At 49.2% G+C, this 26274-nt stretch overlaps 1 protein-coding gene across 8 annotated transcripts; it reads right to left on the reverse strand.

Moving 5' to 3' along the window:
* Positions 1-2196: 2196 nt before the first annotated feature.
* EPN3 (epsin 3) lies at positions 2197-22392 on the reverse strand. 8 transcript variants are annotated; one of them, XM_048817962.2, is made up of 11 exons: positions 22002-22392; positions 21765-21830; positions 15586-16294; positions 14478-14596; positions 9533-9613; positions 9020-9127; positions 8301-8385; positions 7541-7849; positions 5920-6030; positions 5005-5235; positions 2197-3951 (listed from the first exon to the last, which is right to left on the reverse strand). In XM_048817962.2, the coding sequence occupies exons 3-11, from the start codon at positions 16157-16159 to the stop codon at positions 3635-3637; spliced, it is 1935 nt and encodes a 644-aa protein (XP_048673919.1). In that variant the 5' UTR covers positions 16160-16294; positions 21765-21830; positions 22002-22392; the 3' UTR covers positions 2197-3634. The 8 variants fall into 8 exon arrangements, with proteins under 8 accessions (XP_048673919.1, XP_048673912.1, XP_048673914.1 ...); XM_048817955.2 differs by having other exon boundaries at positions 9533-9616; XM_048817957.2 differs by having other exon boundaries at positions 9533-9616; positions 21983-22392.
* Between the last annotated feature and the right edge of the window lie 3882 nt (positions 22393-26274).

Consider the following 26274-nt stretch of genomic DNA (forward strand, 5'->3'; position numbering starts at 1 on the left):
AAACTTACTTTATTAGCTAGGAAAGGTAACTGTGAGTAAGTGTAGATCCTAGTTTGCGTTTGATGATTTTGTTTTGTATTGTAACCATTTGTTTCCATCCCTGACACTTGTTTCTAGGAGAATCGCTATCCTTTCTCAAATAAACCTTCTTTTGTTTTATTACAAGTGCTGTGTGCTGGCGGGGGAGGGCGGACGGGTGTTAAGATAAAACTGGCGCACTGAGACACACTGCTCTTTGGGGGCAGAGGATGTGGGATTTCTGTAAATAGCCAGTGCCAGGGACCAGCTATCACAGGGGAATGCTTCAAAGGGACTCAGGGACTGGGCTGCAGGGATTGTTAACCTGCAAGGCGAAATCAGGGCTGGCATAACCCGTAGGAGTGTGGTTTGAGGGGCTGACAGGCTTAAGGAGCGGACACCAGCCACCTCAAGCCAGACTCCCTCTGGCTGGAGGCAGGGGGAAACAAGGTGACTCAGGCCTGGGGACCCCATGAAATGTCACACACACAAGTGGGATCTGATTTTTTCTCGGGAGGAATATTGTGCTTTCCATCTAGACGACATTAAACATCCACTCATGCTACCCAGTCGCTTTTGCCCCTCTAGCACGCTATCACTGGCTTTGGGATGGGGAAGCCCAGTCTGGGCCTGCTCCCAGGCCACACATGGTGGCCCCTCTGGTCAATGTAAAGGCAGCCTGGACAGAGGGCTTTAGCTGAGACTGCCTGTGAGCTGACACGTAGCCATGTTTATCGTTCCATAGGAGAAGATGGTGTTGACATGCCCACGTCCCCCACACAGGCAAACAACAAACCATCTCCAAAGAGCTGCCAAGGGAACATAGGGTGACCAGATGTCCCAATTTTATAGGGACAGTCCCGATTTTTGGGTCTTTTTCTTATATAAGCTCCTATTACCCTCCACTCCCTGTCCCAATTTTTCACACTTGCTGTCTGGTCACCCTAAGGGAACATAGTTGGGCAATGGCAGAAATATACCGCAAGCAAAGCCAGAACTGAAATCCCCTCTGTCTGCTCCACGGGCAGAGGATCTGCAGGCCAGCCGTGAGCAGGATGCTCCTCGCAATGACCGCGCAGGGGCCTGGCTCAGTCAGAAACAGTCCTTGTCCTTCAGAGCTCAAGGCAGCAAGTCCCTGGCTCATTCTTTTAAAGAGACAGCCCCCGTTGCTTTGACACTGGGAACGGCTCAAATTCCTGCTCGCCAAACTCACCCAGAAGGCCTGGCAAAAGATTCCAAGTGGGGGCAAGCAGCAGCTGAGCATTGCTGAGAGGTCCGACAGACTGGGAGCAAGGCCGTGCTGGAGAGAGCTCCAGGGCGGGAGGAGGGCGTTCACAACTGGAGGGGGGAAGCAGAAGGGCATTTCTCAGGGAGATTCTCAACCCTGCTCCAGACCCTCTGTGCCTCTGCACTGGCATGCACGAGCCAGAAAAAGCCTGAAAATGGCTGGGGGAAAATGCCCCGGTACAGTCACTGCATTGGACCACCGTAAGCATCTCTACATGCTGGTTCCCTTGCAGGATCTGGTGCAGGGGATGTCCCAGGAACATGGGGTGTTGCCCATTGCACCAGGGAGTCTGGGCTGCAGCAGCCCAGAGGCTGCCCAAGGTGGAACCCCAACTGCTCTAATTTACACCAAGGACCATTTTGCCCCTTGTAGCAGGTCAGAATTGGGAGGGCACAAAAGTGGCTGAAAGCCACGTGGAGGCACAGCACAGAGTCTCATCCCAGATATGAGGAACAAGACACAGGAGTTCTGGGAGGAAACCGGCATCCCTGTGATAGATGCTTTATAAATCCATCCAGGCACACGCATGGTTCCCAACACCATAGCGTCAGCGGGCCTGATTCCCCACTGCCCTGCCCTTTGTGTAGCATTTACACTGGCACGACGTGGGTGAGAAATGCTGGCAAACCAGAATGGCAGCATTGTAAACTCACTTGGCAATGGTGTAAATGATGACCCAAGGTGTGAGGCAAGTGTGAATGCCAGAGATAGGGCAGCTATAAAAAAGGGATGGGTCTGGATCCAGAGGCCAGGCATTGCTGTGATGAGGCTTATGGGCAGACGGTAAAAGAAACTGAAGGGGGAAGCAAAGCCTTCTTCAAACTTAGGAAGAGAAATAAAGGGTAAAGCCCAGACCAGTGTCCTGGGAAGTCAGAAGCCCCACACCGAAATACACTAGAATATTTTATTGTTTTACAGCCAGTTCATGTTTTCCTACATTCAGTTACAGCCACGAAGTCTCCGTAAACCGTGCTGCTGCCTCTGCCCCTTTAGAGAAGTGTGAAACGTGTACACTAACGAGCTAACAACTGCCCGGCCACTCCCCCTTCTTAGTCCCATCACCCCTCCCTCTGCTGTGTTAGTGTCTCAGAGTCCTCCTCTCCCTCTGCACCGGGGTCTAATGGAGTTGGCATGGAGTCCTCAAAGTGAGACACAGCTGGCACTCAGGATATTAACCTCACACTGTCCCCAGCCTACAGTCCCAGCTGATTAGCCCCTCCTCCCCCACTCCAATGTATTTCCCACAGAGCACCGCAGTCCTGGCAGGAGAGCTTCGAGAGGCTGAAACTGGGATCCAGTAGTTGAAGTTATCCAGGCCTGTGTGGGTTGTCTCAGAAGGTTTTGTCTCGTTGAGTTTAAGGGAGATGGGGTCAGGCTGGGAGGATCTGCACCAAGGCCGATGAACACATGGGGAACATCCACAAAGGATCAGCGTTCCAAAGGTCAGTGCCCCATGGAGAACAGTTCAGATGACAGCATCAGCGGAAAAGGGTTCCAAAGACCAGCACCCAAGCAGAGTAACATCCAGGTGACAGCAGCAGAGAAACCGGGTTCCCAAGAGTGACACCCAGATGTGGGGGAGGAAGACATCTGGATAAGGCAGGCAGAGAAGAGGGTCCCAAACATTAGCATCCAAATAGAGGAACATATGGGTGACAGCAGGAGAGGAAGAGGATTCTCGGGATCAGAGTTCAGTCATCCCCAGGGCCATGGGGAAAAGCATACAGGTGACTGGCAGAGGAAAAGGATTCTAAGGGGTACTCCTCCTGTCCCTGGGAACATCCTGACCTTCAGCAAGCGTTGGGGCGGCAAGTTTCAGCAAGTGATTGCACCTTCCATGCAGATTATAGAAGGATTCCTCTATCCCACTGACGGGCCCAGGATGATCTCTAAGAGATCTACAGTGACTAGAAAATGTCTGTTAAGATGCTTCATACTGGGCTCTCTGGGTACCAGCATATGGTGCTGGAGAGTGGAGGACCCTAGATAATTAAAGCCCTTTCTTAGGGACCCTCCATCTACTCTGCAGATCATGGGAATGCCAGCTGATGACAAGAGTGCCCTTATTGCCATCAAAGGCAGATCTAGCCATCCTTTACCTGCCATGCTGGAGCAGGTAGTTCTATAGCACTTCAAGCAAGGAGATTCATGCTAACTGTGTCTCTGTAACCTGGGCAGGTGTTGGGTTAGGAGTTGCAGGTGAATGGTTTCCTCCATCACAACTAATGAACTGTTGCCCACAAGGCCTTTGCTTGAGAACACGCAAAGATTTCCATAATAGCTGGGGATGGGACAAGACAGACTACATGTAACACAGATCCAGAGACTTCAGAGGAAAGGGTTCATCACGCCCTGTGAGGCGGGGGGAAGAGCAGAGCCTGTCAGTGGCAACAAAGGCTGAGGCAGGTTACTGGGTAGCTGTGGAAACGGCCCTGCGCCGGCCTGCGGGAAGGCACTCATGGAGACGGGGAGGGTCATTGGGACGCTGCTGAGTGGAAGAGGGAGTGAAGCACTGTAGGTCATGGAGTTCATGGTCATCCCCGTGGCCATGCCTGGCACTGGGGAGCTGGTCCTCATCTGATTGAGTGTTGGTTTGGTCTGGTCACTGATGCTGAATGGGTTTGTGGGAGAAGGTGCACTGAGACCTGTCAGGAGAAAGTACACAGCATCATCAGGCATACAGCCTACAAGATGGGAAGTCAGGGGATAGGGTTAAAGGTCAAGGCTAATCTCTGGTCTCAAAACACACTGCTATTAAATTCAACTACTAAACCGATGAGTCAGGAACATTCAGGGTTTGACTCAACCCCAGAAATTCAGAGAGAAGACTGAAAAATTTAGCTTGAGAAGTTAAGTTCAAACCAAAGTTTCTGCCTTGAGTTTCAGGCTGACCTCCGTTTCCTGGCCAGGATCAGAACTTTAGTGTGGTTTTGTTTTTCACTGTGATACTAAGGGCAGAGCTCAACCACTGTAGGTGCTGCATTTTAAACCAAGTCATTGTGAAAATGTTCCCACTGGTCCGCCCACCATCCTTTTGTGGCCTTCAGCTCATGAGCCCCTCGAAAGTCCCACCTGTCATCCTTACATAGCCCGCCAAGAGCCTCAGGGTACATCTACACTGCAATGTAAGCCCAGGGTTAGTAGAATTCAAGCTAGCAGACCCTGGGTTTGTTAACTTAGGGCTTGAGCATCTACAGTCATTTGTAACCCCAGGTTAGGAATTGCTGAACCCTGGGTCTCCCAGCCTGGGGCTCCAGCATCTACACTGCATTGCGCAGGCCCAAGTTCAACCACCCATATCCCAGACTTCCTATCACCCTCCCAAAATGTGGCTGGCTCTAGCCTTTTGTTCGTGGTGCAGCGTGGGAAAATCTGACTGTCCACCAAACTGGACAACGAAAGCTGGCCTATGGGACTGTAGGATACTTTTTGCAGATTCCCAGAGCACAAGTTCAGTGGGGCTGCGTTTACACTGCAAAACAACAGGGCTTGAACCCTGGGTCCCGGGTTGACTCAGGCTCGGACCCTTCACCCCGTGGGGTCCTGGGACACTGGGTTAGTGCAATTTGTGTGTAGACAGAATGGGGATTAGGTTTGAAGTTTAACCTGGGCTTATGCTGCAGTGTAGGCATACCCTCAGAAACCACCCAACATCCTTCAGCGGCCTTTTTGACTGGGCCCTGCGCCCCATGACCCACCTGACAAAAATGGATTATGAGTCTTCAGGGTTGCAGGGGCAACCACCAAGGAGTCCAAATTCACCAGGGATGAGGCAGTTGGGCCAAGAAAGGATTCTGGAGTTTTACAATCTTTCCTCTCTTTGTCGGAGTCAGTAAGAGAGTCTCCTAAGCCCGCAAGATCAAAAACGTCTGTGTTCTTAACTCCATTCTGCTTGGTGCTGGGAATCAGGTCACCAAACAGGTCCAAATCTAGAACAAACAGCAGAGACTGAATAGCATAACCAAGATGCGATCATGAATTTCAAGAGAACAACAGGCAGAAGTGTGGACTGTCACGTGAGAGAGAAGCAGAGACGTTGCCTCTCTCTTCTGACTGTTGTGTCTTGAAGAATCACGAAGCACATTCTTGGATTGCCTTCACAAACACTTCCCTTTTATCTGGGACAACCTTTCCTTAACACAGAAAGTTGTTGCAGGGAGTCTAGCTCAGAAATAGCAGTCTCGGCTTCAAGAACCTGCACCCTCTGTCTACTCAGCAGCAGTTCGCAGCATGCATTGTTGCCAGACTCAGAAGACAAATGTCAATGGAAGTTTGCCCCATCTGATCCCAAGTATTTCTAGCTAATGGAAAAACAGTAGCTTGCGCGGACTCCACCTTCACCCATGTGCAAACACTTCGGGATAGTTAACCCTTGCGTCAGATGTCTAACACAGAGATGACGACAGTGAGAGACTTTGGGGCCAGTAGCCATATATGGTAAGTTATAATCATGCAGATGTATGCCACAATATGAAACAAATATACCCTCCCACAGAGCCCCAGGGAAGCTCCCACCCTCACCTGCAGACACACCCGCCGACTTCCCCATTGTTCCACAATGCCCTATTTACCCTTCCGGCCCCAGCACCCCTGATCTGTTAGGACTCTCTTACCAACAGGGCTGTTAGGCTTGATAGAGGATGGGGCCTGTGAGCTCTCATGTTCCAGCTGCTCTGTTGGCTGGGGTGGTTTCGCAAACAAGTCAAAAGTGACATCACCTGAAGCTGAGCGAAAGAAAGGAGACAGACAGACCCAGAAGGGAAGCAAGGGGAAGGAAGAGAGGAGATGAAGGAAAACAACAGAGGAAGGACAGAGGGAATCAATTTTTAAAAGGGACAAAAACAAGGCAAGACAAGCAGAGATGGGGAGTTAGGGGTTAAGGAGAACATAGAACACCAGAGAGAGGGAGAAAGGAATGAACTAGGTCAGTGAGTCCTGAAGCAGCCTGTATGAATGAGCCACCAAGTCCAAATCAGTGACCCACTGACCAACCAATGCCAGTGGATGAGACAGAGAAACTTAGCATACAAGGGAGTGCCCACTTCATGCATGCCATCCTCTGCAGCCCGGCAGGCTTCCCTGATTGTTAGTGCCTCAGAGGGCAATGGGAAGGTATGTTCAGACCAATCCCAGACCCATAGGGACAGGCATGCCCCATGACTCCAGAAATCTGTCACCCTTCATTTCTATCCTGAGGCCTGCATAGATTGAGCAAAGCTAGCAACCCAAAGAAGTGCCAGTTACCTGAATTCCTTTCTCTAAAGGAAAGAATCATTGTTGAGAAATACTTAAATTCTGAGCTCTGTTGGGCAGGGGCAGGGACCGTCTTTTGTTGTGTTTGTACAGCACCTTGCACAGGGGGGCCCTGGTACCATAGCTCCAAAGCACAATGGCAATGCAAATAATACATAAATAATCATCATTAATTAATAATTAAGGAAAGGAAAAGTTATTCACTAGGGGCTAGACTCTGATTTCATTCACATGGATTTAAATTCAGAGTAATTTCACTATGAATATATGTCAGTGTAAATGAGATCAGAATCTGGCTTCTTTTAAATACCCATTCCTCCACTGATTTCAGGTGAGTTACTGCAAGTTTACACCACTGTAACTCAGATCAGAATCTAGCCCTAAGAAATTTGTTCCCTCAGAAAGTATTCTTTGTCTGCAAATTTGTGCGTCTATTCATTGTGGCTCTGTTTCCCCCATGTAGGCCTTACCAGCACTGGTATCACACTGTGTAGTCCAACTCTTCTAGCTTTCTTTTCCCAGAGGGACTAATGTAAATTCCTCCATCACACACTACTGTCCTCCTAGGGGTTTCCCCTTTGGGCTTGCAAGGGCTTTCACCATACACTGGACAGACCTGATCTGTGGTTTTGTTATTCTTCTCCCAGGGGGCTGTACCGTTTTCACTACTACTCTATTTTGAGTGTAGACATGGCTAAGAGAGGGTCTATGTCTACCAGTGTGCTCAAGATTTAGGCGAAAAATCTGTTACATTCTCCTCCTCAGGAGAGGGGATCAGAGTGGAGTTGGCAAAGTGGACCATCAAAGACATTCCCTGGGAAGGAAATACAAGATGCAGGTATTGGCTGAGATTTGTAGAGGATCAGAGGAAACTGGATCCCAAAAGAAGATGTGATGGTAAGTATCATGAGGATGGCAGGAAGAATGATCCCGAGCTTCAAGTAGCAATGGAAACTGATGAACAAAATGAGCTTCTCTTACCTGCCCTGGGAGGATTGTCAACGACACCTCCCCAAGGATCAGCAGTACAAGTAGCATCAGCGGAAGCTTTAGAAGGTGGGGATGCCTTTACCCAGGCATCTGCTGATGACAGACTTGAAGAGAGGGGGGTCTTCTCCCAAGGGTCAGAGGAGGAGATTATGGGAGGAAGATCCCAAGGCCCAGTGGAGGTCTGGTTGATAGATGCTGCCATCTGGTTTAGAGGATCCCCGGAAGCAGCCGGGATTGGAGCCCAGGGGTCTGCAGAGGGGCCCCAAGAGGCTCCTGCTGGTTCCACATTGGACTTGAGACCTGAAAGACACACAGGAAGATGTGGAACACAGGCAGGGAACCATTCAAAGGCACTGCAGAGAGCATTGAAACACAGCCAGGGGTGAGGCAAAGGGGCAAATAGGTTAGAGAGGAGCAGGAGAAAGAAAGAACAGAAAAGAACAGGTAATCAAAAAAGAAACACATAAAGCAAAATGAGGCCAGAAGGCAGGGCACATTTAGTAATCAGCCCATGTTTACCATTTGTCACCCTTCTTCCTTCATTTCTTGTTTCTGTTCAATAGCCCAGGTGTGGTTAAAAGCTGCTATGACAATGCAGTGAGTGAGCAGAGGATAAGGGGAAAGGGCAGACAGAGAGAACACAAGCAAAGATTCTTACTGTTAGGTTTCCCAGAATTGGACAAGGACAGAGCTGGAGGGGAGAAGGTTCTGCCATTCTCCCAAGCATCAGCAGATTGAGAGTTGCACCCACCTGGAATATCCCATGGGTCAGCTGAAACATGGGTTGAAGTTACTGGCGCTGGTCCAAAAATGTCTGCCAGCTCCACAATAGAGGACTAGAATTGTAAGGAGTAAAAGAAACAAGTTAAGGCTCAGGGATACCTGCAAGGCCTCGTCCGATATTGCTCCTGCAGCGAAAGGGGCTACTAGAGGGGTTTTTCCCAGGTAACCCCAGACCTCACCCTATACTTCCTGCAGAGAAGCAACCTAACCTTAGATCTGGGCAGGAATGGTCTGATTTGGCTCCTCTCAGTAGTCAAGAAATACGTCATTTAAAATCTATTCCAGCTAAAGCTTTACATGAATGCAGTGCTCACGCACAAAGCCAGCGGGACAGCAAGGCTAGCTGAACTCTTCTACTTATGCAGAGCAGAAACAGGGCAAGTGTCTCCCAGCCTGTTCAAGCCCATCCTGGAGGGACAATCCAGGGGTAATTCAGTTTCCCTGGTCAGGCTGCTAATGAGGTGTGAACTGCTATGGGGAGTCTTTTTTTTTTAATCATGCAGACATGGAGAATTACACAGAGATCACCAGATCAAGTCACATACACCACTGAACAGCCATCAAGGAATAATCCCTTTGCTCATTACCAATCTAGGATAGATTTGAACCAGATACCAAGAGATGAAATGTTCTGTACCCCATTATATATCTCCACAGCCATCCAGACAACCAGCTAAAGCTTTTCACCTGACTTTTCTTCATCTTATCCTCTTCTTCCTCCTCCTCGATACCCGTGTGGGTCTCTTCCAGTGCCCTCTGTAGCAGTGAGTTCTCTCCTTGGCATGCCCTCACTTCCTGCAGTCAAAATGGACAGTGCATATGTCTGGGATGTGAACAGTAAAGACGCAGGATAAAGGATCACCGATGTGCACTGACTCTCTGCAGAGAGACCAAGGGCAGGGGTTGCTGTGCATTACAGTTTCGGGCATTAGCCAGCGGCCAATTACTGATGTATTTGCACATTTCATGATAAATCCACGGATAGGAATATTCAGTGCACAGCTTTAAGAGCAGTGAACGTAAGTTTACAGCGAAGCAGGCACCAGAAGCAGAAGGACTGGGGTACACCACTTCCCAGGAAGACACCAAGCAAGGCAGAAAGTTGCACAATGTTTAATACTCCAAAGGTCCATTTAGAAACTCATGAAGTTAGAATCCAAGAAGAGGAAAGTGCCCTTTGATCCGCTGCGTGTGGGGTACCTTCTCATGCTCCTTTTTGCTCAGGCTGAGTGCTATCTGCAATTGCAATTCTTCATCTGTGCTGGTGGCTGGAGGAAGTGGCTGCTGCCAATGAAGGAGAACTGAATGAAATTGCTTCTTTGATTCGAGGTCTCTGTATTTGCTACCAAATTATCCCCTTCCTTGTAACCATCTTTCTTTCAATCCCTCACCTGTTATACAGTAAGTCTTTTTATTCAGTCATTTATCCATTCATCTGGTGCTACTCTTTCTTCCATCTAGCTAGTCAACCACCGATCTTAATGTCTATTCTTTCATCCATCCATCATCCATGCACCAATCCATCTGATCTTTCCTCCATATACTCATCAATCAGGCTCTCTTTCCTTTTCCATCCAGCCATTCACCCACCCACTGTTTTGTTTGTCTGTTCATCTACTCTTCTAGCACTCTGCCCATCAATCCATTGCTGGAGGGGCTGGTTTAGAAGCTTCTGGTTTGAAACACCAACACCTTGAAACCACAGGTTTGAATCCTGGCACAGTTGACTTAGCCCTTCACATTTTTTAGATACATACATGTAGCTTCTTAGCAAAGTCTTTGAGGTGAGGCCGTAACACCAACATCCCATCTGTACTACATGAACATAAAAGATCCCATATCACTTTTCTTAAGTCCTCCCACTGTGGTGCCATAAGCTGCTCCACCTCAGAGGTGGCTGCACTTCAGTGACGTTGTCTTGTAAAGCACTGTGGGATCCTTCAAGATGAAAGGTGGTACATTAATGTAAGATGTTGTGTGTCCACTATTATTTGACATACAAACACCTTGCCACTTCAGACTCATCTGGGCCCGATAAGATTCTATCTTGCATTGTGTTTATGGTTATAACTTTTCTTTAGACTTTTAGCTGCTTGGCTTGTCAGGCCTCTAACCATACAGCTTCCCCAGTGACACTTCTTCCCCTTGCTGAGGTCAGAGCATATCAAGGGCAGCCCTTGCAAAAGCTAAACACTTTGCAAACTGCTCAGGAATTCAGTGGATATTTCTGCTCTTTTATCTCCAGGGGAACATCATTAGCAGATCTTCCCTTAATAACATTGATAAAGAATAACAACAGCTCCTAGCATTGCTATAGCAATTTCTAAGGATCAGAGAGCTCTACAGGTGTTACTGGTTAATCCTCAACACCCTTGTGATGACAGCATTATCCCCACTTTTCAGATGGGAAAATTGAAGTGCAGATGGTTAAGCAAAGATCTTATAGTTCAGGGGTGGCCAAATGTACTGATCCCCTGAGCCGCATACAACAATCTTCAGAAGTTCAAGAGCCAGGGCACACGTGCCAAGGCTCCAGGCTTCAGCCCTGCGGGAGGTTCCTGATGGGGCTCGGGGCTTCAGTCCTGCTCCTGCTGAAGTCCAAAGACCCCCCTCCCCACTAGGCAGAAGCCACTACCCCACCACCCCGCTGCAGGCAGAGGTCCTGTGCTTCCCCCTCTTCCCAAGTCTGGTAGTTGGAGAATGGGGGGAAAGACATGGGGGGCTCTGCGAGCTGCATTTTAACGGTAAAAGAGCCACAGTTTGGCCACCCCTGTTGTAGTGTATTAGTGGTACAGCCCATAGGACAACCCAAGACCTTACTCCCAGTCACATCCTTACAACTGTGGACCATGTTTCTTCTCTCAACCGACGATAAAACTAAACAGATTTATGTGCTGCAATAAACTCCGTCCCTCCTTCCATCTCATCACTGGAACAGCAGTGGTTCCAACTTCATCCAACAGGCACACAAACAGCCCACTGAAATACTGCTACTCTGCATGTTGGAAAATATTCAGGTCTTGTCTTCAGTGTAGAACGCTACCACATTGGGGGCCTCATTATACCACGGATCAGTCTTGCAGTGGGGGGAGGACCAGACTGCATTTTGACCATGTCCCTTCATGCTGAAAACTTGGATTTGGTGAACATACAGTTTGGGCCCTTCTCCACTAAAAGGTCAAACATGCAGATGGGACCACAACTACCAGCCACACCTATTCACAACCCTACAGAATCCTTCAGCAAGGCCTGATGGTCTGTGAAAACTCATTGGCGCTAAAGCAGCCAGGAGCAGTGGAGGAGGGCTATTCTGCATGACACAGTTTGACCTAGATGCAGCAGTGGCTCTGGGGTCCCATTACTTGGAGTGGGGGGCAAGTACTTTGGGACCCTGGGAGGTCACTATTTTAGAAACAAAACAACCTTTCAGGAGTCCAAGGGCTAGTTAGACCCCTAGAAACTCTTGGATTTTAAGAGTTTAAAAAAGGAAAACTTGGCTCCTGTGTCAATGGTTAGCTGTGAAAGGATGAAGACTCACCAGTCTGTCGCTGTTCCATTGTTTAATATTGGATAACTTTGTACATATTTTGGCCTTTTTGACAATAATGTGGGGCCCCTTGAAGACTGTTGGAGGGAGGAGGAGAAACAAATGTCCCCTTTGCCTACCCCCTTCCCCGGTTGTGCCTGGCCTACCTAGATGGGTGGTTCTAATAAGCTTCTCTTTGACTAGCACGTTCCTTCAGCACTAACCACAGCAGCTTCCCTGATAAGGTTTGGGAAGCTACATCTCTGGGACAAAAATAGGGACACAAGTTCTCTGAAGTCCATCCAAGAGCTTCCAGGAAGGGAAGGGTGGGAAACGGTAACTATTTTGCTCAGAAACAGGGATGGTGACCATGTAGGTAGCAATCATATAACCAGCCAGGCCTCCAGCAACCGTGGGTGGCTCCAGCACAAAGAGGAATGCTAAGGCCTAGAGCCATGCCTGGCACAGGGACAACTTCAACCACCAGAGGCTAAGCCAGGAGAAGGTGTTTGAGAGACATTTTGGTCCAACCAAGCTTAATTTAAACATAGACTACAGTGAGGCGGGAAAGCCCTGACCCTGGAGGTGTCACCCAAAGTGTCCCTCAGTGGCTTTGTCCTCCTCAAATATCATCAGTATCATTAGAGAGAGGCAGTGCCGGTTAGCGTTAATCTCAGACTGTGTGTGTGTGTGTAAACAAACAGTCACTGCCTGGAAAGGGGGAAGCAGATCAGCTGATAAGAGAGCTGGGGAAAGTACATGAAGGACACATGCTCTAGGCTGGGATTTTGGGCCTGACTCTAACATGATGAATATAACAGCGAGACGGGAACCCGTTAGGTTATCTTGTCTCCCCTCCCCTCCCCCTGGCCAAGGCAGAACTGCTTTCTATGATGTCTTCCAGACCTTTGTCTAGCCTCATTTCAAATGATCCCAAGTGACTTAATTAAACACAGTCATGTGGAATAAAGGTAGTCATCCGATGCCCACACACCAGCACAACTGCATTCAAATCACAGCTAGAGTCACCAGTACATGGACCAGTTCTGCAGGATGTTTGCAGTTCCTGGTACAGAACCCATTCTCCCCAGGGGGACACAGGTTCCCCCTGGTATCTGCCAAGGAAATAACAGAATCACTCTGGGCACATCAGCATAAAACCTTCATGGTTAAAGTAACAGAATCAGAGTAATTTATACATGAAAGACAATGGGTGAAATCCGGGCCCCATTGAAGTCAATGGCAAAACCCGCATTAACTTCAGTATCATCAGGATTTCACCCAATGTATTTAGAGCAGCTGATTACATATGAGCTGTTCGGAGTCCTGATTCCACATCTCCAGACGGAATTCTATTTACCTTCTTTGAAACCACCTGATGGTACATGGAAAGGGACAGCGGCGTATTAACGCCGAGGCCAACAAGGCCTAGGCCTAGGGCGGCAAATTTGCAGGCGCGGCAAATTTATAATAGCAGCCAGAGGCTGCTTCCCCCAGTGCCGGTTTGTGCCCTCTGCCCCTGGCCCCGCCCCAACTCCACCCCTTCCCTGCCCCCTCCCTGCCCCTATTGGTCCCCTTCCCCAAATGCCCGCCCCAGCCCCGCCTCCTCTCCTGAGCATGCCGTGTTCCCCACCTTCCCCCCTCCTTTGCGAACCTGTTTCACGCACAAGCACTGGCAAGGAGCAGGGAGAAGCAGGACCCGGCGGCGCGCTCAGGGGAGGAAGCGGAGCGGAGGCGAGCTGCGGGAGAGGTGGGGGGGTCGGGGGGCAATTATTTCTGGGCCTAGGGGTGGCAAAATCATTAATCCGCCACTGGAAAGGGACCATTCATCTTCAAGGCAACCACACAGAAGAAAGGGTTTAGATGGACCGCATCTATCTTTCTGAGACCGTGTGGTATTGATTTAAGATGTACTGGTACAGTGCACACACCAAGTCCTCGGCTCACTTGTATGCACAGTATATGAAATGGGCAACAACTGTGCAATAAATCCTCATCATGCCACAATATGTTGGCGTGCTGTGTCTGCATGGAGCAGCCAGTGAGAAAACAATACTGTGCACACTAGCATGCGGGTTGACAGAGCCTAGAAATCTCTCTCTCATGCCTTACTACCATGATCCCATAGACTCAGAGACTTTAAGGCCAGAAAGGACCATCATGCTCATGTCGTCTGTCCTGCACATCGCAGGCCCCTGGACCTCACCCACCCATTCCTGTAATAGGCCCATAACCTCTGACGGAGTTACTGACGTTCTCAAAACTTGATTTAAAGAATTCAAGTTACAGAGAATCTACCATTTACTCTAGTTCAAACCAGCAAGTGACCCGTGCCCCACACTGCAGAGGAAGGCAAAACATATCCAGGGTCTCTACCACTCTGACCTGGGGGGAAATTCCATCCTGACCCCAATAAGGCAATCAGTTAGACCCTAAGCATGTGAGTAAGACCCACCAGCAAGACCCCTGAGAAAGAATTCTCTGTAGTGACACAGAGCCCTCCCCAGCGTGAGTCCCATCTCCAGCCACTGGAAATGTTTGCTCACAGCAGTCCTGGATGGGCCACATGACATTGCAGGCAATCACACCACCCCGCAGGAGAGAGGCAGCAAACATTACCTTCTCAGCCTCCTCTCGACTCATGGCTAGTGCAAGCTGTAACTGCAGCTCCTCCTCTCCAGTCGTCTGGGGTCTTGCCTGTTCCAGGTCTGAGGCGTGCTGAGGGGACGAGGAAGAGGCTGAGATAAAAAAAAAAGAGGAAGAATTCAGATTGAAGGAGGAAGAAGAAAAACAGAATCTCTGGAGCTGGGACGTTTCTAGGAGTCAATCTGCATTGATCACTACCTTCTCCTCCTCAACGGGCTTTTCTGCTCTCCCCTCATTCCCACCACCCAGCTCACTCTACAGGACCTTCATGCTCAGCAACTGCCCTAAATGCTTGGGAAGCTGCTTCTCATGTCACTGATGTCCCAGAGCACTCAGAGAGACAGTCTGCCTTTAAAGAGCTGGAATTCGACCACCAGCCTGGTTAAGGAGAAGGGTGGGGATTGGGGTCAGGATGCAAATAGAACAGTTACCCCCCAGGAATAAAATTGTGTTTTCCGGCAGGGATCCTGTTAGCACAAGAATCTCTACACAACGGCAGGGGGACTTCACCAAAGCAGGCAGCTCAGTGGGAGGATAGGAAACGATCAGAAAGTATTTGAGGCTGATATCAAAATAAGCAGCTGCTAGAGAAAGGTTTTAGAGTTGCAACCTTCTAACATAAACAATCTCCCAGTGTTTGAGATGGCATCTGTGAGGTGCTTCCTTCAGTTCCGTGCTCCGAGTGCCTTGTTCACCCATCAATTAGTAATGCCTTGAAGGCCGGGAGCAATTCAGACTCTGTGAGATGTAGAGTCCCAGCCTTAACTTTTACTCTCCAGAATGCTGCACGTGAGGATGGCCCAGAGGAAGACCAAAGGTCACCTACCCCATGACATTAGAACAGGAAGAAACCTGTGTCTGCTCCACAGTGGAGACTACTGGCCATGTGGCTAGAAAGTAACCGATACGGATTTTGAGCCACTGCCCTAAAAGACAATGTTCTGGACAGGGCTGCCAGGATAGACAAGAGCAAGCCCAGACGTTCCTTCTGAACTTCAGACATCCAGTGATCCACTGCCCTTGGGTCAGAAACGCCCACGCTCTCCATACCACCCACGGTCTGTAGCACTATAGCACTTACAATTAAAGGATGATGGAGACCCCCTCGGCTTGCCATAGTCTTCTCCATATTGCGATGTCCGCCTGCCATAGGAGAGCTGCTGGCTGCTGCTGATGCCCGTGCCCTCAATGGACATGCGCTCTTTGGTTTTCAGGGCATGAGCCCTTTCCTGCTTCAGCCTCTCCTCATCCTTCAGCAGGCCCATGACCTGCTTGACTTTCTCCCGCACGTTTATGCCTTGGTCCTTGCCATCGCGGTCTGTGTACTGGAAGTCTTTCAGAGTCTGAATGGTGTAAAGGTTCTCCCGGCACTGATGGGCCACCTTCTCTGATCCAGTTTTGATGAGGTAGTCCAGCAGGGTCAGTGCCTTGTACACATGGCGCCAGTTCTTGCCACTGTCATTCAGCCGCCTCCAGATCATCCCCATGATCTCTGCAAAAGCCACCGTGTTGAAGGTCAGATCTGCAATCTCAGACATCAGGGAGCTGGGTGGGCCCCAGGAGTCATTGGAGGTCGCCTCACGCACCTTGATCTCCGCCTCCGAATAATTGTGCACAATGTTTTTTACCTGCCGGCGCAAGGCAGAGGTAGTCATGGCTGAACCTTGCAGAAAGTCCACAACGGGCAATGAAGAACTGAGGAATAAACAGTCTGGGACCCAGGGGGAAAGTCACCGTTCCAGCTTCACCAGTGAAAGAGCTCTATCTAGCTCACTAGGTTTCACGTTGATCTGGAAAACAGACAGAAAGTGTTAAATGCAATCACCAGTGAAAAGGGGACCCAGTCTGCATTCCCAAAGCACTTCTGTTGCTCTCTGGCAGCACCTGCAGTAATTTTCACCTTTAATGTGTATAATCAAGACATATTAAATGTAATATGAAAAATTATAATACTTCTATTCCATACATCCTTGTATTTTGTGACTTAACCTTGCTACCTACTGCAGCTAAAGGCAAACAAGGTAAATTTTTATTTGTTCGAGATGAATCCAAAGGAAAAATCATATAGAAAATAAATAGTCAGTTCTTATAGTTTCTCCAGATATCTCCTCTTGTATTCTACGGAAATATTTGGATTGGATTTTACCATGTGGTTCTGCTCCTAAAAGTAACTGTCTCAAAATGGCACCTTCTTCCCCCAAAGATCTGCTTCCTCTATGTACGGAGTCACACATAGTGGCAAAAATAGGTGTGTACTGTTTTCTCAATGGAAACACACTATGGGAGAGGGAAATGGATTCCATTCTGTTGATTCTATGCATCATCAGAATTGTTAACTAAGTTCCAAATGCATCTGGGTTCAACTCTCCCTTTAGTCGACATGGTTTTTTATACTGGTGCTGATGCCACAGAAGGAAAAGAAAACCAGTGTGACTCTCAGATCCCAGTGTGCATTGGCAGAGCTTGCAGTCAGAAAACCAGCCACCTTTTTACAAGTAAACTCAGCAAATAAGCTGCTTTGAGAGGCAATAAATATGGAATCCCCTGCTGTTGTTTTCCCAATCACTTGTCGAACTGGGATTCTTCTCCTGGAAATTATCCATGGCCTTCTCCTGTTAGAGAACAATTGGCTCAAGACTGAGGATTAGTGCATCAATTTGGATAAAATAAGAACCTTTCACCCCAACAAACCAGTACCCCCACACTCAAACTACCATTCTCTGAGCTTGTATGCTGGTTCTGGATCCCAGCAAGGGAAGCAGGTGCTGAAATGCCACAAGAGCCTATTCTCATGATATTTCCTATCAGGAACAAAGGTGCTAGAGATGACAAGATTTCTGACCCAGTTCCGTGCACCCAGGCATTCTGGGTAAGCATCCCAAACTCTAGAGTGCTTAGGCAGTCAAACTGATCCTGAGAATGTTAAGGTCTGAGAATGCTGAAATTTGTAGAGCCTCTCTATGCACCAGGGGCCAAATCATGGCTCCACTGAAGTCAACCGGAGCTTTGCTATTGGCATCAGCGGAGCCAGGGTTTCACCCCAGACTTTGGGTTCAGTTACAGTCTGATGCAGGAATTTTTTTCAGGGTATATTTCCATCCTGCATCTTTGTAGAGAAATGACCGGCAGGTTCACCAAACCTTTTCCTCTCTTTCCTAGTTTCTCTCACGGCATTACTGAGGTAACCCCTTGTTCTGGGAATGGACACTGATGGGGGCCATTAAATCTGAAGGTGGGATATGCCAAGCAATACTTCCCCTCAGGGTCTGAGCACAGGCATTTCACAGAGCCCCTGTTGCCTGAAGCACAGGAAGATAAAGTCTGGACCTAGTATTTAGTGGTGTATCTGAAACAAGTGTGGTGGTTTCAATCCAGCTCCTGGGTGTCCACATCTCACCTGGTGCTAACTGTCCCCACTGTTATCAGTCTCAGCAGAGAAGCTGAATGCAGCCTGGGTCATGGAGACTGAGTTACTCTCCATCTGCCCTGGTGGCTTCAGGCTCGGGTCATTCTGGTGCAGGAAACTTAGACTACTCTTGCCTGTCCTGTAACAATAACCTCGAGCACTTCACACACATTAATTCAATTAGTCCTCGCCACAGCAGGGAAAGGCTGCAATCCTCCCTTGACAGAAGGGATAACTGAGACACGGAGGTCAAGTGACACCCAGCAAGCCAGCGGGGCAGATCAAGATGAGAACACACAAGGCTCTGACACTGGCCTTGGGCTCAGCCCACCAGACCACATGGCCTCCTGCTGCCACTGTGCCCATCCTGCAGATCGAATGGAAGGCTCCAGCTCCTTTCAAGAGCACAAAACTCCCTACAAATTCTTTTTTAAACAAGTGCATTCCCCAAGCGGGGTCTCTGTCATGTTCCTACCAGGCTGCAGCCCACCTAACTGCTAATGTTATATCCAAGCAGAGGTAGCAGGAGAGAGGGGGCTGGAGGGAGAAATTAATTTGATAGAGGGTGGAGGTGGTGGGTGCAGAAAGATAAGAACATCTTACTTTGAATTTTCTTTTGAATGAGCACAAAGTATCTCTCTCTCTCATGCACGCACACACGCTCTAACACACACACGGGGGTGCAGAGCAGCTAAGCCGTCCTCCAGAGTCCCAGGGACAGGACTTGCACATGTAGAAAGTAACCCTCAGCCCTGTTGCAATGAAAAGACGATGCACATTACAATGAGGTTTTCAAAGCTGTGTCAACAGTAAGGAAATTGGGACCCATGACTCTCCACCAATGGTAGTGACGGTGATGGCTGCAGCATAGACAGGGTACTGATGTTTTAAAACGGTCATTTAAATCTACTCTGAGTAAGCTGCAGGACCCCAAGGTTCTGGAAGGGGAGACAATCAGGGCAGGAGTTTCCCCCACTCCAGTTCTCTGGTGATGGAGGGAGCGTAAGGATCCTGTGAGCTGTTTCCTCCTTCTTCTTCCTTGGGAGAAGGGCAAACCATGAATTGCAGAGCTACCCCAATGACCTCTTGGTTTGCTTGTGCTCAAGGCCAACCTTTGCTTTCTAGCCCCACTCCCTTCACTTCCCCTGCTTCACTTCTTGTGCTCCAGCTAATGTACGCTTGGAGATCACTGCACAGCACTGCCCACACTGCCCCAAAGAGAAGACACAAGTCTGACCTGTGCTAGAGATCCTCTCCCAATTCCACACTCTGACTGGGTTTACCCCTGACCCTGCACTCCCAAGGGTGGGGAGACACAGTGGTTTCAGTCCTCACCTCCTGGCTTGAGAGGCAACTATGCTCCCCGGAATTCAGTTGCTACATCTTGTTTTCATCCTTACCCTTCCTAAGTGACTCAGCTATAACCTCCATTAGGGAACCTCATTTTCTCCATGACGGAGTCGGGGCTGAAAATAGCTTCATGTGAACACACCCACAAAGAACACGCATCTCCCACCACCTTCCATTAAAACCAGTCAGGTCCTACAATTGCTTTGAGAACACCTTAGATCTGGACAGGCCCTACTTCTGCCTGGGTATGGCCTGGTTAACCCCATGGCCATAGGTGAAGATCAGGCCACCCACCCACCCCCAGCCAGTGTAGGCATCACACTCACCGAGGCAGAGGGAGAGGAATCTGCAGAGATGGCTCACAGGGCTAAAGAAGTTTCTTTCAAGATATTTCCCTGTATTGATTTCCTTTCACAGTGCAGCCCAGCTCAACCCGCCTACTGTCTTTAGATCTTAGGGCGGCTAAATGCCAGTAAAATGACTGCAACCAGAGACAGCAGTACCCGCCAGGGGTGGGGGGAGACAGTCACTCCTTACTGCTTAAAAACAACCGAGCTGATCAAGTTAAGTCCTTCACGATCAAGATCAGCACTTTCCCTTCTGACTGCAACAAGGTTATTGATGAAGTTCCACCTTCCCTGCTAGCGAACGCTAGGCTTTTGCTGATTAAATTCTCCCTTGTATCAAAGCCTCAGCTCGAGACATTCCCTTCTAGCTCCCAGCAGGTTCCCTCTTCAGTAGAAGCCCCAGGTCCGGACATTCCCAATGTGCCAACTAGCACCAGGATTGTCTCCAGCCGGCAGCATGAGCTGTCCCTACAATTATTCACCTGCTTGCAAAACTTCCCAGAAAGTTTTCAGTTTTTATGACGTCCAGAGACACAGGAATGAAAGGAGAAAAAACAAAAGTCGGACATGGGTGGCGACCCAAAGCAGGCAGAGTGTTTGTGCCTGGAGCCCTGCCAATGGTGTTAAAAGCAGTGAGTTTTATCAAACACAATATCCCCAGGAATATAAAGGGAGTGAAACAGAAACCGTGTGGTAGATAAGGCAGCACCAGGCAGCCTCATATGGAATTACTGCAGTGACCTTGAGCAGAAAGCCGTCAGGTGGGGAGAAGGACACAGTGGCTCGGCACTGAACCAAACTGCAGGGTCTCCAGCAACCAGGGAGCTTTAGTGATCCCAGCAAAGGGGAAAAGAAAGTGTCTCGGGAGGCAAAGAGAGAGACTGGAGCAAGAGGAGGCAGGGAGGGGAGAGGAAGAGAGACAAGTAATGATTGGGGAAGAGTGGCGGGGGCAGGGGGCAGACTGAGAGGAGAGAAACAGGAAACAGAGAGGGAAAGACTCAGGGTGACAGACAGGGAAAGGGCAGATGTCAGCAAGATGAGGATGGGAGAAGGAGGAGAGAGAGATGGGGAAGAGAAGAGAAAGATGGGAAAAGCCTTGTTAACTTTAGCAAGGTGCACGGCCCTCCCTCTTGGAGAGAACGTTGCCCAAAGCAAAGAGAAGAAGCAGGTGAAATCCAAATAGCAATCAGTATAACAGTGCGAGGAGTCAGCCCTCGGCAAAGGCTCCATCACAGGCTGCTTTACCCTGTGCCAGAGATGCTGCTAATAAACCCGCAGCCAGGTTCCAAAAGGCCATTGCCACTGGCTGCTCCCTTCTTGGTATGCCCCACTGGGCGCCAGGCTCACAGGCTAGTACCCAGTGCTGAGGGAGGGAGATAAGTTACAGGAACTGGGAAGGGGTTGGGCTCTTACAGCTGACAAAGATAGAAAGGGAGGAAAAGACAGAGCAAGAGACAGGGAGGGAGGGGGAGAGACAGGGAGTCTGGCTGCGAGACCAAGGGTGAAACTTGCCAAGAGCCCAACCAAACACTCAGGTTCTGAGGAAAATCCTACCCAGCATGAAATCAAAGACAGGGGCCCACCCTGACGTGTTCATGTAACTACATGCAAGCACACGCAAAGCACACCCTTACCCCCTCGGCTGCATATGCCTCCATTCGGATCTGCAATAGCTTGGGGAATTACATAATCCCCCAGGGATCTTCTTTTCCCTTCCCAGACGTCTGGAACTCCGGGCCCTTCTCCTGCGTGGAGGGTATTTCACAGGCAGAGGGGCACCACCGCTTCAAGAGAACAAGGGACCCCAGGGCAGGTGTCCTGAGGGGAGGCCTGAGCTGAAGTCAGCCAGCCTGCCCGGGGAAGTCTGTTGTACTGAGTGGAAGTGGCCACAATGCTCAGATGACCAGTGTGACACCAGGGATGGTGGGGGGAGGAGACAGGGAGGGGGAGTTGACACCAAGGGAAGGGGTTGGGTTTAGGAGCTGGGGCTACACTTCAAGGCAGCCCTGACCCCGGAAAGGCTCCCCTGTGCTGTTCTATCCATATGGTACTGAATCCCTTGTGTGTGAACACCCCCCCACCCCACAGTCACCACCATCCAGTACCCCAGGGAGGTTGGGGGGGGGGGGGGGGGGAGTAGGGGAGGCTTTGCCCTACCTCAGCCATCCTGAAACAGCCTCATCTCAGAAACTTCAGGCAGCTCACTGCAGGAGGACCCGAGCTCTGTTGGGGAAAAAAAAAATCCTACAGCTTTGCCAGACTAGTGATGAAAATCAAAATTTGCTTCACTGCAGTCTGAGATACTCCAGCATCCAGAACCTTCCTCCCCACCCCCACCCTCCTCCAACCTGCCATCCAGTCACCTTCCTGCTTACCACAGGATAGCTCCTGTACCTGGCTATGGTTCCCAGACATCCCAGCTCCGCAATGCACAGGGAGAAGGAGTCTTACTTCTGGCACTGGGTCCCTGTGACTCTGAGCAGCTTCCCCTCTGCAGAGTGCAATCAGCAGACAGTGCTCCGATCAGCCCTTATGCTGTTCCCTGCAGATGACTGTCCAGGCTTGGTGCAGGTTCAATCCCAGAGTTCCTAAATCCATCCCATCCAGCAAGGGCTACATCCCCTCCTCGCTGCTACCCCCAGGGGTCCTGAGGACCCGGCAGTGTGTGGACGGGGAGAGCTATGTTGTAGTGTAGATTATCCCCTGCGACTGTCAGAAATCTCTCTGCTTCTTGCACACGCTGTGAAAGTTGCTAAGCTGGCTGGGCAGGTCTGTCTCAGCTCTAACAGGACACAGGCAGGATTGGCTGCTCTCATTAACCCCTTCAGGACCACAGACTTTACAAAAGCTCCCAGTTCTTATTGTCCCAGCAATGATCTGTCACCGTGAAGCCTAGGGGGCTAGCAGAAAACTCCCAGCTCTCTTTAACCCTTTAGTCTCTGTATGCAATAGGGAAATGACGACGGGACCCCCTTCCTGGGACTGGAGGAAAGAGAAATGCAGACAGTGTACGGAGGGTGGAGGATGTTTAAACGCTCAGTCACTGTCCCCTTTGGCTTCCAGCCAGTCACTTTTTTTAAAGCCAGTGTTCTAACGTAGTCCAGGGCCGCAGCCTCCTCTGGACTCCGCCAGCTGATCACAATGCACCCCCAATGGCGTCCCAGCCCCCTTTCAGTCGCATCTGTTAAGATTCTACAGGATCTAAATTTGGAACAGCCCAAAGGAGCAGCCCTTTACTTTCAGCCTGTCCCACTGCCTCTCATCAGTTGTGGGAGCGAGATTTTTGGCTTCCATCTGTAGTGTGGTGGCCCTTCCCTGCAGAGCAACCAGACTCTGGCTCAGGGAGTGAGGCCCCTCTGTCATGTACATCGGTCAGACTGAACAGTTTCTACGTAAAAGAATAAATGGACACAAATCAGATGTCAAGAATTATAACATTCATAAACCAGTCGGAGAACACTTCAATCTCTCTGGTCACGCAATTACAGACATGAAGGTCGCTATCTTACAACAAAAAAAACTTCAAATCCAGACTCCAGCGAGAAACTGCTGAATTGGAATTCATTTGCAAATTGGATACTATTAATTTAGGCTTAAATGGAGACTGGGAGTGGCTAAGTCATTATGCAAGGTAGCCTATTTCCCCTTGTTTTTTCCTAACCCCCCCCCCCCCGATGTTCTGGTTAAACTTGGATTTATGCTGGAAATGGCCCACCTTGATTATCATACACATTGTAAGGAGAGTGGTCACTTTGGATAAGCTATTACAAGCAGGAGAGTGAGTTTGTGTGTGTGGTTTTTGGAAGGGGGGGGTGAGAAAACCTGGATTTGCGCTGGAAATGGCCCACCTTGATTATCATATGCACTGTAAAGAGAGTGGTCACTTTGGATGGGCTATTACCAGCAGGAGAGTGAGTTGGGGGGGGGGGGGGCAGAGGGTGAGAAAACCTGGATTTGTGCTGGAAATGGCTCAACTTGATTATCATACACATTGTAAGGAGAGTGATCACTTTAGATAAGCTATTACCAGCAGGAGAGTGGGGTGGGAGGAGGTATTGTTTCATGGTCTCTGTGTATATAATGTCTTCTGCAGTTTCCACAGTATGCATCCAATGAAGTGAGCTGTAGCTCACGAAAGCTTATGCTCAAATAAATTGGTTAGTCTCTAAGGTGCCACAAGTCCTCCTTTTCTTTATTCCAGAATAAGTCAGATCTCTTGCTGTCATCACCACCACCCACACTCTCCCCCAGCCCGGCCTATTATTTTAATCACTGACAGGATTTCAGGGTTTTTTTTAAATATTAGTAATCCCTGACATCTACTTAATAGAGAATACATCTTCTGTGCAGAGACATTCTTGTGGGTAATCAGTCATTAATTCCCTCCCACACCCCCACTATATGATGCACAGAGAGTGGGAGCTTTGAAAGCAGTCCCACGTATGTCCACTCCAAAGCCAGGCCAAGACCCATGTAAGCAGGTCTACTCATGTTGAACTGGGCCATGGAGCCAAAGGTTCTGCCTCAGGCTACACCAGAGAAGGTAATCTGGGAAGATACCTAACAGCTACCTCCTGGGCCGCTCTGAGTCTCATCAGGATGACCCTCAACTCAGACTTTGTTGCTGTCTGAAAGACTGCCTATCAGGGGAAAGGGAAGAAAGATGGAGGCCAGATCATGCTCCTGTCTGGGAATTAGAGCATACACTCCCAGAGCGAGTGGAAAAGAATGCCACCAGAATCCTCTTTCATGAGCTGGCCAACAGAATCTCCCCAGTGGAGATAAATCAAGAGGAATACCATCTGGCCGGTCTGAGACACTGTCTTTTCTTTATCTTCACTTTCTGTTTATGAGGATGTCTGTGTTCTGATGTTATATGGGATATAGTCATATGCCACCTAGACATTATTTTTCACATACCACACTATAAATTATTAAATACATACAAATAAATGCCAAAGCATGGAGGAAAAGGGATCCTTCCTGCCTGGCCTGTATGGCTTGGCAGCTTGGGATCTAGATCTATCCCTTTGGTTAAAGAAATGACCCTTTCTTGAGGGCTTTTACTCCAATGGAAGGGCACACATTGGGGCTCTTAATAGATTTTGTCTTCTGAACAAAGCCAGGCCTTACAAGGGTGTTTTCCCCTGAAAGGAAATGTGCAAGATTGGAGTGTTTGCACAGCAGTGTCTGTAGGGGTTGCACAGGTGCCCTGTGCCACCTCATGCTCCCATGCAAGGGCATATAGGGCAGAGTGGCCATGACCCTGCCTCACAAGGCAAAGCCTGGGGTTGCCGAGGCCTCTGAAAAGAGAGGGATGGAGGGTGGGTCATGGGATCTGCACCAACTACATCTCATGACTGCAAGATAGGTAACTGTTCCTTCTTTGAGCATATATCAATGGGAATCCCACTGTGGTCACTGGCAAACAGTGTGCCCTTAAGATGATGGAAATGAGGTGTCTCAGCTGGATTAGTTGAATAGTGATTGGAGCACTGTTCTCCTGAGGTTGGCATCTTACCTAGCAGCTAAGTCCAATGTGTAATGTCTGACAAAGGTCCGTGAGTTACTTCATGCTGTTGCCCTACAGATTTAGGATATTGCCACATTCCTGGAGTAGGTGGAAGATGTCGCTTGAGCTCTGGTGGAGTGAGCCTTTCAGTCTTAACATCCAAAAGGAGAGATACTAGCCAACTAATAATATATTGAGATGGCCTGTACTATGCTCTGGTATATTCTCTATGATGAACCACCTGACTTTATGAGTGGCTGGCTATGGCTCCGGCACCAGATAAACAAGGTGCCAGTCTGGATGGGTTTGTTCTGTCAATGTAATAAAGTAAGACTCTGGAGACATGCAAGTGCTTTTTTGGTACAGAACGGGGTTTCAGGAAGAAGATAGGTTGATTAACTAATTAGTTCAAATGGAATTCCAAGACCATCTTCTGGATGAACATAGGATGAGGTTTCAACCCCACCTTGTCTCTGAGTAAGTTCACAGGGAAGTACAGCCATGAGTGCTTGCAGCTCACTGACTTTCCCAGCCAGAATTATGGCAATTAGAAAGACTGCCTGGAGAGTGAGATGGTGTAATGAGCGTTCCGAAAGAGCCTCAGAGGAAGGCTCCATGAGATTCAGGAGGACAATATTGATGTCCCAAGCAAGCATAGGTTCTCTGACCTATAGGTAAACATGTAACAGGCCTTTGAGACACTTTGATCCCGTCGGGTGCAAGACGACTGAGCACAACTGTAAAGGAGGATGGCAAGCTGAAATCACTGCCAGGTGAATCTTAACAGAGCTGAACAAAAGGCAAAGTGTTTTAAATGCAACAAGTAGTCAAGGATCTTCAACATCAGAACCTGCTCTGGGTCCAGGTTGTGTTGGCTTATCACACTGAGATTCTTTCGCATTTCAAGGGGGGAAAGCCTTTCTTGTAGCTGTCTTCCTACTCTGTATCAGGATTGCCCAAACCTACAAGGAGCAGTCTTTTTCAGTATTACTCAGCCAGCCAACATCCAGTGACTATCAAGTATCTGACCATGGTTCTGAGATACTGGGGCCAGGCAGTCTGGGAGCTGGTTAGGAGGCTGGATGGGCACCTGCAGTAGGTCTGTCAGCCACAACTGTCTCGACCAGTAAGGAGCTACAAGGATGAGTGTGGCTC

Source organism: Caretta caretta, chromosome 14, assembly GCF_965140235.1.
Source record: "Caretta caretta isolate rCarCar2 chromosome 14, rCarCar1.hap1, whole genome shotgun sequence".
Lineage (NCBI taxonomy): Eukaryota > Metazoa > Chordata > Testudines > Cheloniidae > Caretta > Caretta caretta.